The sequence below is a fragment of the Haliotis cracherodii genome, unplaced genomic scaffold (genome assembly GCF_022045235.1).
Source record: "Haliotis cracherodii isolate W230 unplaced genomic scaffold, xgHalCrac1.p SCAF_3, whole genome shotgun sequence".
In the NCBI taxonomy this organism is placed as follows: Eukaryota; Metazoa; Mollusca; class Gastropoda; order Lepetellida; family Haliotidae; genus Haliotis; species Haliotis cracherodii.
Window position 1 is genome coordinate 3,177,275 of NW_027266286.1, and position 17,877 is coordinate 3,195,151.

The 17,877-nt window shown below is 44.5% G+C and overlaps 1 protein-coding gene across 1 annotated transcript; it reads right to left on the reverse strand.

Moving 5' to 3' along the window:
• Positions 1–784: 784 nt before the first annotated feature.
• LOC139474971 (allene oxide synthase-lipoxygenase protein-like) lies at positions 785–16,352 on the reverse strand. Its single transcript, XM_071258173.1, has 15 exons — positions 15,885–16,352; positions 15,324–15,368; positions 14,594–14,722; positions 13,222–13,319; positions 12,141–12,273; positions 11,514–11,609; positions 9,164–9,260; positions 7,931–8,048; positions 6,787–6,879; positions 4,785–4,845; positions 4,346–4,451; positions 3,625–3,716; positions 3,072–3,248; positions 1,871–2,079; positions 785–1,031 (listed from the first exon to the last, which is right to left on the reverse strand). Exons 1-15 carry the CDS (start codon positions 16,350–16,352, stop codon positions 917–919), a joined length of 2,037 nt encoding a protein of 678 aa, XP_071114274.1. The 3' UTR covers positions 785–916.
• Between the last annotated feature and the right edge of the window lie 1,525 nt (positions 16,353–17,877).

Sequence of the window (17,877 nt, forward strand, 5' to 3'; positions counted from 1 at the left end):
GTGATACAGCCAGTCATCATCAGGACAAGTAGGTAAATACATATCAGCACGATTCTCCTACAGAATCTTTGATGCGTTGCTTCATAATGCTTTTCACAAATGTGGCGTTCCTGCAACATTCTTCAAATCCTGTTAAAATATTGACAAAAAATCCAAACAGTTGTTTCATGAGTTTTAATGTACTCGTACATAGAGTAGTCATATGTATCATAGTGAGTGAGTGAGTTGGGTTTAACGCCGCTTATAACAGTATTCAAGTTATATCATAATCGCGGTAAATCCCTGATTCGAATCCACAATCATAGGTTTCTTGCTTGCCTAAGGGACGCAACTCTGCACAGCTAATTGCGGCGCCTAAGATGAATTGATCACATATGCGCCCCATATGTATCACACAGGCTCCATACATTAGGAAGCAGTTATTATTGAAGACAGTTTATGGTTCCTGAATGAACAAGAAAACGAAAATGAAATGATTTCAGTTATCTTAAACCTAACAATGGCAACGCTTTCATGTTTCATTGCATCACCTTAGCAACAGACTGGCGGTCCTCGCTTTCTTCAAGGTGTTGATCATTTCTTCATTGGGAGTTGGAGGGGTACCCCTCACTAGAACATATCTAAAACTTGAGGAGAAACTATTGAGTCTATTATAATTCATATTTCTCTTTTACTGAGACTCTTTTACCCGGTCTTTTGCTTTCAAGGTTCCAGATTAACAGGATTCACGTTACAGATGACATGTTTACTTATTCACGTGATACGGACATAGTTGCACGTGACCCTGTAGAGGCAGGAGCGAGTTGGTGCATGGCTGCATCTGATGGCCAGCGTTCCGAGAAGGATGTGTTGGGTAAGTCTTGATATCCAGACACGTGTAGAGGCAGGAGCGAGTTGGAGCAACTTAAACCAAGTGTTACGAGAACGGTGTGTTTGGAATAGACTTGGGGTTCAAACACGTGTACGGACAGACACGCTTCTTGTTGCGCCAGTTGATCAGATAACTTGCCTCTTCCAGCTCTTCTTGAAACCTTGATGGAAAAACAAAAAGCTAAGAATAGACTTATCACAATAACTTATATCAACATCAATAAAAATTCTACACTGCATCAATAGCAGCGTTGGAAATTAGCACTAGCTCGTTGCCTGGACCAGTTTTGTTAATGTTAAAAATGTTCTAAAGGCTAGTGGAATATTAAACCTTCGGGAGGTATTGCTAAATTTTATATGTCATCACTTTTCGGCTAAGACGATGTTCTTGTAACTGTGTGTTCAATACAGAGTGACTAATAACTTCACGCATTGCAACTCAACGTTGGGAATGGAACACCAATCAAGAACTAATAATCGAACTACCCATTGAAACGTTGTTTCCTCCTGTGGGTGAACATAGGCGATTAAGTGAGTTAAAATTTATCGTCGCATCGGCATTATTTCAGACATATAGCGACAAGTTGATTTATATATACATATATCATATGTATCATACAAAGTTATATCTTAAAACAAATTTGTCAGACAAATTTTGGGGGTGGATAGATGGTGTATTACGTAGATGAGCAGATACCATAACTGCCTCTGTGAATGAATTTAAACAAAATACACTTTAATTAATCTACTTTTTGCTTCGAATAAATTAAAAAATGCCATTCTATTTGTATAGAAAGCTTTAGTTACTGGGAACCAATTCTGAATCGGAAACCATAGGTGGGTTCTCTATTTATAAACGGTGCCCTGTAAAACACGGCTATCGAGTTTGGACCATGCAAGCCAGTGATTGGTCCGGTGACAGGCAATCGACCCTGACGTCATGAATCAGGTACAGGGCAATCTCCTGACAGAAAATATATTTTTTGTAAACACAGCTCACCTGAGACATATATCTATGGCAGAAGGGTCCGAGATATACTGCAGACGAGGTTCTCCTAGTCGCGATGCTGGCACACCGCACAGATTCGAGGCCAGGACGGAGGCTAGTGCAGACAGGTGCTGGTCTGGTAGCGTCTGAAGCATGTCCTCCTCTTCTCGATCCCCCTGAAGACATAACGCCAAAATAACATGCCTGCGGTGTGGCTTTGTCTGCAACATATGTAATTATCAGAATGGTAATTGAAATAAGAACCATTGTTTGCATACTCAGGACACGAACAATTAAACTTGCTGAATTCGACTCTCGGTATTCAACTGGAGATACAGTAAAATACGTTTATAACGAACACGCTCATAACAAACTGACGGATATTACGAACTTAATTTTTGGTCCCGACCATTTTCCGTATCGATATTGTATATATGCTTATAACGAACTACGGTTATAACGAACTAAAACTAGTGGTCCATTTGAGTTCGTTATAACCCTAGTTTACTGTATTGATATAACCTAAGGCCGTTAGATAAGATACATGCAGGATAGGTCGCGTGGTCACATCGGGGTAGCAGCCATTTCGATTAAAGTGTGTGAGAGAGTATGGTTTTAAGCCGCTTTCAGCAATATTCCAGCAATATCATTGCGGGGGACACTAGAAACACTGTACCGAAGTGGGGAATCGAACCCGGGCCTTAAGCGTGACGAGCGAACGCTTTATCCTCAAGGCTACCTCACCCCGAAGATGACGGTGTTCAAATACTACATACTGTTCATGCATCGCCCTCATGTCGATATAGGCCCGTGAAGATCCGGGGTAGAATTGGTCTTCAGCAACCCATACTTGCCGTAAAAAGCGTCTATGCTTGTCGTAAAAGGCGACTAACGGGATCGGGTGGTCAGACTCGCTGACTTGGTTGAAGCATGTCATCGATCCCAATGGCATAGATCGTACTCATGATGTCAGTCAGTGGATTGTTTGGTCCAGACTAGATTATGTACAGACTACCGTCATATAGCTGGAATGTTGCTGCGTGTAACGTTAAACAACAAACAATCAAACAGAATTCGGATCAAAGTTGAGAGTTGGCCATCCATCTCAGTATGCATCACCGCCACATTGTCCTCCCTGTACACATGCAATCACTTCCTACAACACTAGGTCTGTACTGGGGACTGTCTATGTCCGACAGGTCATTATTCCCACCTTCTCCGAAGGCGGTGCCCCTCTCATAAAGGTTGGGTATGCAGGGGGGAAGGCGTACTGGTCGCGTGTAGTGCGATCCCCCACTGCTGCGTGGCCAGCTGTGCACGTGAAGATGACGCTCGCCGTGACCTTGACAAGGTGTTCGTAGGTTGAAATTCGACCTTCACCCGGGACGCCCTGCACAGACAGATCATGGACATTAGAGACAAAACTGCGATTATAATTACTTCCTCAATGAAGAACCGGCCTCTAAATATGTCTGGGTCGGGGGTAGGGGTTTCAGTTCAGAGCTGTGACTCTGATAAGCGCCAGATCAGTTGCAGCTAATGAAGTCGGAAGAACATGAAGACATTTTTGTGGGTCGTAACAGAGGAAGCGGGAAACGCTAACATGAGTCTACGAATGTAGAATGCCTGGATTCGTTGCTTTGTTTAATATAACTATACCTGAACTGGTATACATGATATATGTACGTATAAATTACACTCCCTGAACGTGTTATCTCAGACTGACGGATGTTTACTATGCATTCAAGAATTTTGTATAAACACACGTTTATTCCTAAGCCCCCATCTTCCCGGGATTTCGTCAGCTCTGATGCCCAAGACTGAAGTTCAAAATCTTCTCCGATCTTTTCTTCATATTCTGGAAAAAAGAAAATATATACGTCAAATTAAAAGTTGCTCACCCCGATGCCCTTTCCAAGAAACAATAATATATAATTATTTTTTTTATATGAAGTACATGTCTTTTTTATTGACCCGAAAAAACGCATTATAGACAGAGGACGAAGTCTGAGGTCAATACTGGGTTTTTTTCAGGTCCATTTAAATAGGTACTGGCCACAAATGAAGTCAGTAGTTGTTGTATTATATATTATAAAGAAAAAGGCAGATTTATCATATCAAACTATGCTAGCTGCAATAATACAAGGAAGTTTCAACAAAAAAAAAGACATATGATTGGCTTAGGTTTTGAAACTTATTAGTTACTGAAGTTAATACCCCAAATTATCAGGCTTAACTTGGAATCGAATGTCGAATGTGGCCGGTTTTCCGCCAAGGTGTATGTTAAAAACTTTGCATAATATAATACATGTTTATATCTATGAGTATGTGTGAGGACACCCCGAGGTGATGCAGGTCCTAGACGTTTACCACATTAGCAGGGTCTGCTGTTGACAAACCAAGAAACATAATCAGTGCGAACTGGGATTCGAACCAGCGATAATAGTCTAAGGGACGCAACTCTGGGCTGCCCAACAATACACCCACCATAGTAGAGGTTGATGTACTTCGTGATGTAAGCGACGATGGCGTTGTAGACGAGGAGACCGTCGTCCCTGTAGTAGTAGCCAGGGAGGACATTGTTGTCAAAGACCTGAGACATCATTAGGTATATCAATACGTATGATTACAATATATAACATGACTTAGCGTATTCACGTCAAAGTGACTTGGTAGGAACTACGCCGCTTTTGTCGATGATCTAGCCATATCACATCAGGGCACATCTAAAATGGGTGTCACGCTTTATATCCATATATCATCGACGTGAAGAGCGAATGCTTAGGTTTCTTAGCTAGATAAGTACGCCGGCTGTCTAAACAGCGCCGTGTATCTAAAATATCAAAAAGTCACGTTCAGTTCCCGCAAAATATTGGTTACTAACCTTACCAGGGTACGTAAATATTAATTAATGTCTCCTCCTTACCCCTCGCGCTTTTAGATCTTCAGGTAAACTGCCCTCGACATCCATTCTCCAGAGCGGAAGTCTAGAAAGCAAGTAGAGAACTTCATGTTGATAAGTGAGTGAGTGAGTTGATTTTTACGGTATTCCAGTTTGGAACAGTATTCCAGTTATATCGCGGCGTGTCAGCTTAATGTGGGAGGAAAGCCTGAAGTGATTCAGGTCTCAGACGTTTACCACTTCGGTGAAACCCACGAGCACGGACATGGTGCTGACTAACCAAGAAACATAATCGGGGCGAATCTGGGATTCGAACTCAAAATCGAAAAAAGGTTTCTGGCACGTCTAAGGAACGCTTCGCTTTAGACGATTGGTATCACATTGGGTCGTTCATTAAATATAAAATATATTGATATCTATATTTATATCTGTTAATATACCAGAATATACAGGGACACACACTGTAAACAAATGTGTTTACAAATGTAAACTTTAACTAAACCTAAATACATTCCTTGTCCTATGATTATATCGTGCATAGGGTCTTAACATGTTAAGAATTGTGTTTAGTAGGGTCTAAATGTACTCTCCCCTCCCCCTCCAGGTCCCCCTCAAATTCATTATATAATAATAATAATAATAGAGGGGCGTTTTCTACATGTTTTTTCAGCGATTATTGGGGATATAGAAATGTGGCGGTGTAGTTGATGGTGTAGTGTAGTAATCATATATACTTTCATTGTCAGCTTCCGTTTTCTGTAGGGACCGCCTCCGTGGTCTAGTGGTAGAGCGTCCGCCCGGAGAGCGGAAGGTCCGGGGTTCGATCCCCGGTCACATCATACCAAAAGACGTTAAAATATGGTACTTGTTACCCTGTCTGGCGCTCGGCATAAAGGGGCTAAAACAAGGACTGGTCGGGTCGGAGTCAGTATACTGTGTCTGAATGGGGTATTCATGTTAACATGCGGCATTGTATCACAGTGTGCTAGCACTATAAATCGGCATCAGTCCGGACTAGTATAAGCAGCCACAGGCACACACACACATACACGTACATGCACGTCGCTATATAAGTGCAATAATCTTGGACCCGACGTTAAACCCCATTTCACCTAACCTTACCTTCACCACCGTTTTCTGTATGATAGAAATATTATAATTCATACTGCAACAACTCATTTATGAGAGAGTGAGTTTGGTTTTACGCCGCTTTTAGCAATATTCCAGCAATATCCCGACGGGGGACACCAGAAATGGGCTTCACACTTTGTACCCATGTCAGGAATCGAACCCGGGTCTTCGGCGCGACGAGCGAACGCTTTAACCACTAGGCTACCCGACTGCCCCTAACTCATTTATGAACAAAACCCTTTTAAAACCTCGGCGGGATTCGACTCCGCAAACTCTTGATGTGTAATCCTTCACGCTTCCAACAGTCCTACGTAGACCGTTGCGGTAATAAATGTCAGTTTTTCTACTCACCATCAACTTAGCTTGGCTTATTTGTTCATTTTTATTTTAATATTATACCAAGTTCGTTGTAAATAAGCGAGTATATGTGATGGAAGTGGTTGTGAATTGGATTTGCTCATCTAATTCAATATATGTTATACACCTCATCCATGTTTGACTTAATGTCCGATGATATTCATTTCATTTAAACATTCTAAACGTGTTTAGATAATGGGGATGTTGTGTTTAGGTGGTGTTTAGGCTGTGAGACTATAGCTCATTTTATGAGTTTAGAAGCTAAACGTGCTTAAATAGAACATACTAAATGTGCCTTCTTTATAGGATATAAAGACATTCCTAAACATGTTTAGATCTTGTATGTGTTTACCGTGCACGTAAATCCAGACACACTTTTTGGAACGTTGCTTTAGCTACAAAGGGACATAGCTCATACGAGAAATCTTTAATCCGGATACTTGATAATCCGGTTAGTTGATTGATTGACAAATTGTCATCACATCAACATGTTTATATCACGTTTCGCTTTCTATTAATTTGAGTGTGTGACATTTACCCTCTCCTAATGATGGTGTTCATCCCCCCAGCCCCACAGCTCAGCACAGCGTCCATCGGTCCGCCAGGCTGCAGGATCTGCTCTCTACACAACCTGCCATGACAGACAAGAACACGACATACGATTGTTTTATCACGATAAAGAGGAAAACGTCAACATATATCGTATCCCTTGGTCAATGTAGGTCACCAGTACTTCATGCAACCAGTAAGTCATCACAATTTAATATGGTGCATGCAAACCAACGGGTGACAGCATGAGCACTAAAGTCAATCCATGCATTCTACACGTCCGATTTTCGTCAGTCGGGTATTGCGACAAGTATAAGGCACGGGGACCTTACGCCGCTTTTAGCAATATTCCAGCAATATCACGGCGGGGGACACCAAAAATGGAATTCACACATTCGCTGTTCGTTCGCTCGTCACGCGGAAGGCCCGAGTTCGATTCCCGACATGGGTACAATGTCTGAAGCTCATTTGTGACTATAAAAGTCCAGGTTCCACCCTTGCCGAACTAGGCTGGTATTATGGAGTTACATTTTGGCTGGACTAACGAGTCTATGCATAGTCCAATCAAAATCGCGGAACGAAATCGAAAACCGGTTCGTAAGCTGTTGTGCAGATTTCGGTCGATTGCAGGATTTGCAAAACATGTGCAACGCCAACTCGTTGTCAACATGTATTTTCCAAATCCTTTCATGTTTTTAATCAAGGTGCCAACGTGATTTGATGCACTTTGCGATGTCAGACCCGTTTTGTCACAAGATAGATCTTGATTATCGATCAGATCGTCTTGACTGGGCGCCGCCATTTCTTTTGAAACAAATGCATGTGATACGAGAGGTGGAATCTGATTGGTCCATAGGAGAGGTTTAGAAGGGACGTTACTCGTAATAACCACTGGTGGCGCTACGATTGCGCCCAGGAAGTCCAGCCTAGTTCGGCAAGGGGGGAAACTGGACTTTTAAAGTCAGTTAACTCACCCAAGACCGCACACCCACCCAGTCTCACTCGCTCACTCATTATTGTGTATTGCTTCATGCACTACGTGTAATGCTTCATATACATTGTATGTTATTTGAAAATTTAATGGGACCTTTACGGTATATATTTGAAGATGATTCAGTGGTTTCTCCACTTACTTGTTGCTGGCGAGGAGTTGGTGGAAGTGCGGTGTGAGGAGTTTGAAGATGGGGTGGTTCTCCGCCAGGTGGCGGTGCGTCATGACACAAATGCCTTCCATCAGTGAGTGACACACAGCTGAAAATACCAGGAACAATGGTTCACAATTTAATTGATGAACAGTTTTTAAAAAGATTAAAAATATTCACATTGAAAACAAGATGTTGAAGAATTGAATTGTGTAGTCCCGGATCTGCCACTGGTAGCACTGTTTGTTACAACATTCCAGTCGACAGAAAATGTCTCTCGGACACAACACGGAAACTTCCAGAAGACCCGGAAGTTTTGTTTGTTTGTTTGTTTGTTTAACGCCGCAATCAGCAATATTACAGCTAAACGACGGTGGTCTGTAAATAATCGAGTCTGGACCAGACAATTCAGTGATTGACATAGTGATACGATGCGATGACATGCATCAACCAAGTCAGCGAGCCTCTTACGACAAGCATAGGTTGCTGAAGACAAACTCCAGGCCGGAATCTTCACGGGACAAACCCGGAAGTGCCGGGCTCACGTGGCCGAGACTCACTAGGGGGTCGCCGAGTGGTCAAAGGCGCTGGGCAGACTCGCATCAGTTAGCCGTGACCACTGAGTTCAAATCCTAGAGTCGTACAAGTCTATCATAATCTCACAATCTTTCGCGGTGGTAACCATCTGCGTCGGACATCAGATATCTACATCAGACATCACGCATCTATATCAGACATCAGACATCTACATCAAACATCAGACATCATACATCAAACATCAGACATCATACATCTCCATCAAACAGCAGACATCTACATAATACATCAGGCATCTATATCAGACATCTACATCCAACATCAGACATCATACATCTCCATCAGACATCAGACATCTACATCAAACAGCAGACATCATACATCTATATCAGACATCATACATCTCCATCAGACATCACGCATCTATATCAGACATCAGACATCTACATAATACATCAGGCATCTATATCAGACATCTACATCCAACATCAGACATCATACATCTACATCCAACATCATACATCATACATCTACATCTACATCAGACATCAGACATCTACATCAGACATCAGACATCTTCATCAGACATCAGACAACTACCTGCGTCAGTTGAGGTTTCCTGCTCAATGACACTAAGACGCAGTAATACAACTGAAGTATTGCCTAGCGGAGTGAACCCTAACTTACTGTAGTGGGTTAAGGCCTGGTGGATCTGAGCTTCAGCGTTGTTGAACCACTGCTTGGCCACACTCCACACACCACCGGGGTCGGTTGGGAAAAACACCTAAAAGTCCAATATTCATTATGTGAAGTTTTCGGAGACCAATAACTGATATAAACTAAGCGGCAAAAGAAAGTATAGGTTGGCAATTTGTAATTTTCCTAAAAACAGCGATAACTAGTGGAAAGTGGGTATTGGGAATATGACTGCCTAGAACAGGTACCAAAAACACCTCACCCGAACGGGCGGTGACAAAAAAATGGTGAAACAGGTTTCCCGCCTATGGCATAAACTGCACGTGCATGTTATGCGTTCGTCTACAGGGTATAACCACACGTGATGAAAGCATACAAAAGAAATGCCACGACTGTCACAGGAGCAGAGAGAGAGGGCCATCGGTATGGCCGAAATGGGGCCAACACAGGTCCAAATTGCCAGAAGGTTTGGTTGTACACCATTGACAGTAACCAGGCTCATTCAACGGTACAGGCAGACAGGGAGGACACAGGACAGGCCTAGAACCGGACGACCCCGAGTGACAACACCAGTGGAAGACGGTCAGATACCCGCTTATTAACCTGCGAAACAGATTCGTAACGGCGACGGCAGCAACAGCGTTGGGACATCCCATTAGCCAACGTACAGTACTACGACGACTTCGTGCTGCTGGAATCCGAGCGTATCGTCCTTTCCGAGGAATGGTACTGACTGCTCAACATCGACGCCTGAGACTGCGATGGGCGAGGCAGGTTCGACGCTGGCAAGTTAGAAATTGGCGTCGAGTGATGTTTACTGATGTCGGTATGAATCCTATTGAACATCTGTGGGACCATCTTGACAGCCAGATTAGAGCACGCCATCAGCCTCCCGTCAACAGACAAGAATTGCAGCAGGCCCTGAGAGACGACTGGCAACGGATTCCAGTCCATGTCATCAGAAGACTGACGTCATCGATGAGGCGGCGTATCACACCATGCATTGAGGCAGCTGGACGTCATACACGCTAATGAAGGCAAATGTGTCGACATTGAACTTGTAGTGTGTCTGACAATGTTTTGGTGACATTTCAGACAACTTTTGAAAATAAAATTTCTTACCCCACCATTGTTTACCTTGATCCTACATTACCTGTGATTGCACAATTTCATTCAAACTGTGGTTGATCAATCATTTGTTACCCCTCCCTAGATTTTATTATAATTCACAACAAAACCTCTTCTTGTTATTTTTTTATCGATCATGGAACTCGACCTATACTTTTTTTGCCGCCCAGTTTATTATCAAATACAGTGAAACCTGGATACGGTTAAGTTAAGATATATATAATCTTTATCTAGTAAAGATATAAGATTACAGAGGTCATCAGCTCAGCGGAGAGCTGATAAGCTTGTGGCAGTCGCCGACGACACCCTTGTCCGCTAGCCTTAATGATGTATCATGAGTTCGATGTTACTAGGTTTAACTTTACTGATAAAATCATTTGTTCACACTCTAAACACTATATTCATTCCACTTGGTCATTATGACTGCGTCTTCACAACTTTCTGCGATTGGAAACGTCAGCTCATACTGCTTGTCTGTCTGTCTGTCTGGCTGGCTGGCTGGCTGGCTGGCTGCCTTGCTGTCTGTCTGTCTGTCGTCTGTCTGTCTGGCTGGCTGGCTGGCTGGCTGCCTTGCTGTCTGTCTGGCTGTCTGTATGGATGTCTGTTTGGATGCCTTGCTGGTTGTCTGTCTGTCTATCCTCTGTCTGGCTGTTTGGCTGTCTGGCTGCCTTGCTGGTTGTCTGTCTGTCTATCCTCTGTCTGTCTGGCTGGCTGTTTGGCTGCCTTGCCGGCTGTCTGTCTGTATGGCTGGCTGGCTGGCTGGCTGTTTGGCTGCTTTGCTGGTTGTCTGTCTGTCTGGCTGTCTGGCTGTATGACTGGCTGTCTGGCTGTTTGTCTGCCTTGTTGGCTGGCTGTCTGCATGACTGTCTGGCTGTCTGGCTGCCTTGCTGTCTGTCTGTCTGTATGGCTGGCTGGCTGGCTGTTTGACTGGCTGGCTGTTTTGCTGCCTTGCTGGCTGGCTGGCTGTCTGTCTGTATGACTGTCTGTCTGGCTGACTGTATGACTGTCTGTCTGGCTGACTGTATGACTGGCTGTCTGGCTGTTTGTCTGCCTTGATGGCTGTCTGTGACCACAATGTCTTGTAGGCATCACCTAAGTTCCATACGTCGACGGTCTGCGTCGAGTTCTTGCTTCACAAAGCTGACGCGCTGATACAACTACAATAGTGATGGCGGCGCTACACCCAACTCACTCACTCACTCACTCCACTTACAGGGTTCCTGAGCCCCGGGTCTTGGAACAGCTGTATGGCGATCGGAACAAGCTGTCTCGCTGAGTTAAGGAAGAACAAGGCAATGGGGGCACACACCTGCGAACACAAACCGTACCAGGAATCATTTGCAATGCAATAGTAATTGAGTTGTGTTTAACGCCGCTTTGAGCAGTATTCCGGTTACATCACAGCGTGTCAGCCATATTTGTAAACGTGGGTCAGTGACATTCGTGTTGATTGCAGTAAATGTTTCAAAACAGATATTGTTGTTTCTTTTTATTTGATAACATATTCCATCCATTTTAGCTATAATAACGGCAAGGCCATTTTTCAGGGCATTACCATTTGCAGAAGCCCGCGGACTTTTCAGATAATGGAAGACCTCGGGCTTCTGCAAATGATAATGCCCTGAAAAATAGCCTTACCCTTATAATAAAAGCCCGGAAACTGGACGTTTATAGTCAGTTTACGCCCTTGAATTGGGGAGATGGATACAAGTATGCTGAACAGTTTTCTTCACACAATGTCTTATTCACAATAACATAAGTAACATAAGTTTTTTACACGCGATACAGCTGAAATAGTAGACATTTATTCCAGTATCAGGTATTCCGCCATGGCACTGACCACACGTCCATTGTACTGCTGAAGATGGTGAAGGATGAAATGGTCGATGATGAAGAGCCTCTTCTCGCCGACGACACGGTCAAGATCCTGGCTCTCCAACATAGGGAGCAGCATTCTTTCCGTCACAGCCAGTCTAGGGGAGATAACAGAGTAAACATGGTCCGACACAGCCAGTCTAGGGGAGATAACAGAGTAAACATGGTCCGACACGGCCAGTCTAGGGGAGATAACAGAGTAAACATGATCCGACACAGCCAGTCTAGGGGAGATAACAGAGTAAACATGGTCCTTTACAGCCAGTCTAGGGGAGATAACAGAGTAAACATGGTCCTTTACAGCCAGTCTAGGGGAGATAACAGAGTAAACATGGTCCGTTACAGCCAGTCTAGGGGAGATAACAGAGTAAACATGGTCCGACACCTTCCACAACATCTTCCCGAGGCAAGGGAGTTAACTGACTATAAAAGTCCAGTGGAAAGTCAGTTAACTCTCTTGCCTCGGGAAGATGCTTCCACAATAATGGACACAGCCACTGGTCAGAGGATACTACTACTACTACTACTACTACTACTACTACTACTACTACTACTACTACTACTACTACTTCTACTTCTACTGCTACTACTACTACTACTACTACTACTACTACTGCTACTACTACTACTACAACTACTGCTACTACTACTGCTACTACTACTACTGCTACTGCTACTACTGCTACTACTACAACTACTACTAATACTAATACTACCACCACTACTACTACTGCTGCTACTAGTACTAATACTACCACTACTGCTACCACTACTACTACCACTACTACTGCTGCTGCTAATACTACTGCTGCTGTTACTACTCCTACTACTGCTACAACAACTACTACTACTACTATTACTACTACAACTACTGCTGCTGCTACTACTACTTCAACTACTGCTACTACTGCTGCTAATACTCTGCTAATAGTACTACTACTATTACTGTTGCTGCTACTACTACTATCACTGCTGCTGATGATAGTACTATTACTACTACTTCTACTACTACTACTGCTACTACCTTGGGTGTGGTCAGTACTTACTTGTCCGGAATTTGGGTGCACAGACGGATGTGTGTGGGGTCACAGCCAGAGAGACGCTGCTGACCGAAGTACCAGTCTTCCTGCCAGTGTGTGACTCCCTGCAGCGACACGGATCATGGCACGGCTGTAGAGCACAACACTTACACAGAGCACAACACTTTACAGAGCACAACACTTACACAGAGTACAACACTTACACAGAGCACAACACTTACACAGAGCACAACACTTACACCGAGCACAACACTTACACCGAGCACAACACCTACAAAGAGCACAACACTTACACCGAGCACAACACTTACAAAGAGCACAACACTTACAAAGAACACAACACTTACACGGAGCACAACACTTACACAGAGCACAACACTTACACGGAGCACAGCACTTACACGGAGCACAGCACTTACACGGAGCACAACACTTACACGGAGCACAGCACTTACACGGAGCACAACACTTACACAGAGCACAACACATACACAGAGCATTACACTTACACAGAGCACAACACTTACACAGAGCATTACACTTACACAGAGCATTACGTATACAGCGTACACTTAGAGCATTACGCTAGTTACTACCTGCGGTCTCTCTATGCCCACTGATTGTTCCTACCTGCGGTCTCTCTATGCCCACTGATTGTTCCTACCTGCGGTTTCTCTATGCCCACTGATTGTTCCTACCTGCGGTTCCTCTATGCCCACTGATTGTTCCTACCTGCGGTTTCTCTATGCCCACTGATTGTTCCTACCTGCGGTTTCTCTATGCCCACTGATTGCTCCTACCTGCGGTTTCTCTTATCCCACTGATTGCTCCTACCTGCGGTTTCTCTAATCCCAGTGACTGTTCCTACCTGCGGTTTCTCTTATCCCACTGATTGTTCCTACCTGCGGTTTCTCTTATCCCACTGATTGTTCCTACCTGCGGTTTCTCTTATCCCACTGATTGTTCCTACCTGCGGTTTCTCTTATCCCACTGATTGTTCCTACCTGCGGTTTCTCTTATCCCACTGATTGTTCCTACCTGCGGTTTCTCTAATCCCACTGATTGTTCTTACCTGCGGTTTCTCTAATCCCAGTGACTGTTCCTACCTGCGGTTTCTCTAATCCCAGTGACTGTTCCTACCTGCGGTTTCTCTAATCCCAGTGACTGTTCCTACCTGCGGTTTCTCTAATCCCAGTGACTGTTCCTACCTGCGGTTTCTCTAATCCCACTGATTGTTCCTACCTGCGGTTTCTCTAATCCCACTGATTGTTCCTACCTGCGGTTTCTCTAATCCCACTGATTGTTCCTACCTGCGGTTTCTCTATGCCCACTGATTGTTCCTACCTGTAGTTTCTCTATGCCCACTGACTGTTCCTACCTGAGGTTCCTCTATACCCAGTGACTGATGGAGACATGTGATGTCCCGGATGCTGCCCCAACTGTCCGTACTCCAACACGTCAATCTGTCGTTCAGCTTCTCAAACGCCCCCTCTAAGTCAAGGGAATTCTGTGAACGAAAGGTCGTTTCCAGCATGTCATACGACAGTCTCATTCCAACCACTGTCAACATGATTACTTTGGTTTCCTTATAGTAGTAGTGGGGCGGTCGGGTAGCCTGGTGTTCGCTCGTCACGCCGAGGACCGAGGTTCGATTCCCGACATGTGTTAAGCCCATTTCTGGTGTCCCCCGCCGTGATAGTGCTGGAATATTACTGAAAGCGGCGTAAAACCATACTCACTCACTCACTCATATAGTAGAAGCTATATTTAAACGAATAAATCCAAGAAAATGACTTTATTTTGTAAAACTTCTTGTATGTAAAGCATTGTGTTACACAGTGGGAATGTAGTATTGGAATGTCCGAAAGTTACTTGACCACGTGATGGAAGGTCAGTGATTGTGAGAACCTGTGTGAACTTTCTCGATCCTGAGCTGTTGTATAAACAGTGGAATCGTTTTAACTTCTTTGAGAGGCATTTAGAAGTTGGAGTATTAAGTAAGGATAAGAATGTATGGATGAACAACTTCTTTTCTACACGTTTAGGCTCATATGTGTTTGTAACGAACCACATTTAACTGAAATAGTTCAGATTGTTTTTTCGGTTACCTTGAATTCATTGGAAAACACTTCATCGTCCGGCACCTCTGCAGCCTGTGAAAAGCATATACAGTAAAACAGACATTAAAACAACTCCTGAATTAAAACACATGATATAATCAAATACAGCGGAAACACCGTGCCATCGGTCCTCCCCATTGACACGTGACAGCAGTGATAATACCCAGAGGTGCAAGAACCCACGTCCAGTATCTACTCCCAACCTGCCTGAGTGAGTGAGTGAGTTGGGTTTAACGCCGTTTTTAACATCATTCCAGTTTTATCACAACGTTTCAGCTTAATGTGGGAGGAAATCCCGAAGTGATGCAGGTCTCAGACGTTTACCACTTAGGTGAAACCCACGAGCACGGGTACGGTGCGGACAAACCTAGAAACATAATCGGGGCGAACCGGGATTCGAACCCACAATCATAGGTTTCTGGCGTGCTCAAGGGACGCAACTTTGCACAGCGAATCGCGGCGTCTTAGACGACTGGGCCACCCGTGCACCCCTCAACATACCTGAGAACCTTCTCTAGTTTGATAGTTGCTTTGGTTCCAAACACGCACCTTGACCGGAAGTGACGTATTCGTGGCGCCGACAATGTAGACTTGCCTCGTCTCCTCCAGCTCAAACTGCCTCTGTTCCAGCAGCTGTTCATTTTGAGGTGGACAACACATATCCGCGTTCCTGAACAGGTAGTGAGTATCCGCCTTCAACCATCTCAGCACGGGGAAGACGAACAGGGCCTGCGTCTGTTCCCTACTCACTGTTAACTTCTCCACAAACCACTGAGTGAGTTGCTTGTCCTTGTCCCGCCACAGTTCCAGTCTCCGCAGTACGCTGGACAGGCTCTTCTTGACATCAATGTCTGTCTCAAACCTCTGCCCACTCCCTGGCGTCATGTCGCCGTTGAGGATGTCGTGTAAAGTAATCTTCTCTGATGCTTCGCCAAAGTCGTCGTGGAGGATGATGTGGAGGCTGGCGTTCCCTGTCTCACCCTTGACGTCAACAGCATAAACACAAACACGGAACATCGTCAGTTCGCAACCAAAAAGTTGTTGGACTTAACTCTCCGCTGCTTCAGATAATACTCGTCATCGCCATGGCTTTCATGGTCAAATATTCATAAAGGGTTAGTTAGGGTTCTTTTGGGCAAGTGCCACAGCAGAACCCTGTCGGAGTTCAGACAGGCACATATCAGAGGGAACATCAATATTGGAGGGAGTTCAGACAGGCACATATCAGAGGGAACATCAATGTTGGAGGGAGTTCAGACAGGCACATATCAGAGGGAACATCAATGTTGGAGGGAGTTCAGACAGGCACATATCAGAGGGAACATCAATGTTGGAGGGAGTTCAGACAGGCACATATCAGAGGGAACATCAATGTTGGAGGGAGTTCAGACAGGCACATATCAGAGGGAACATCAATGTTGGAGGGAGTTCAGACAGGCACATATCAGAGGGAACATCAATGTTGGAGGGAGTTCAGACAGGCACATATCAGAGGGAACATCAATGTTGGAGGGAGTTCAGACAGGCACATATCAGAGGGAACATCAATGTTGGAGGGAGTTCAGACAGGCACATATCAGAGGGAACATCAATGTTGGAGGGAGTTCAGACAGGCACATATCAGAGGGAACATCAATGTTGGAGGGAGTTCAGACAGGCACATATCAGAGGGAACATCAATGTTGGAGGGAGTTCAGACAGGCACATATCAGAGGGAACATCAATGTTGGAGGGAGTTCAGACAGGCACATATCAGAGGGAACATCAATGTTGGAGGGAGTTCAGACAGGCACATATCAGAGGGAACATCAATGTTGGAGGGAGTTCAGACAGGCACATATCAGAGGGAACATCAATGTTGGAGGGAGTTCAGACAGGCACATATCAGAGGGAACATCAATGTTGGAGGGAGTTCAGACAGGCACATATCAGAGGGAACATCAATGTTGGAGGGAGTTCAGACAGGCACATATCAGAGGGAACATCAATGTTGGAGGGAGTTCAGACAGGCACATATCAGAGGGAACATCAATGTTGGAGGGAGTTCAGACAGGCACATATCAGAGGGAACATCAATGTTGGAGGGAGTTCAGACAGGCACATATCAGAGGGAACATCAATGTTGGAGGGAGTTCAGACAGGCACATATCAGAGGGAACATCAATGTTGGAGGGAGTTCAGACAGGCACATATCAGAGGGAACATCAATGTTGGAGGGAGTTCAGACAGGCACATATCAGAGGGAACATCAATGTTGGAGGGAGTTCAGACAGGCACATATCAGAGGGAACATCAGTATTGGAGGGAGTTCAGACAGGCACATATCAGAGGGAATGGCATTGTTGAAGTTCAGACGGGCACGTCACAAGGGACGTCACTGTTGGATTTCAGAATGATACTTCTCAGGGAAAGTCAATATTCGAGTTCAGACGGGCACATCACAGGGAGATGTCAATATTCGAGTTCAGACAGGCACATCACAGAGAGATGTCAATATTCGAGTTCAGAGAGGCACGTCACAGGGAGATGTCAATATTCGAGT

Bases quoted from the DNA above. Each gene is read 5' to 3' on its own strand.
- LOC139474971 (XM_071258173.1), bottom strand. From the start codon at position 16,352: ATGTTCCGTGTTTGTGTTTATGCTGTTGACGTCAAGGGTGAGACAGGG. The intron at 8,049-9,163 runs GTAAGTTAGGGT...TGGTATTTTCAG, and splicing joins CCAGGCCTTAACCCACTACA to CTGTGTGTCACTCACTGATG. The intron at 4,846-6,786 runs GTAAATGTCACA...CTTGCTTTCTAG, and splicing joins AACACCATCATTAGGAGAGG to ACTTCCGCTCTGGAGAATGG.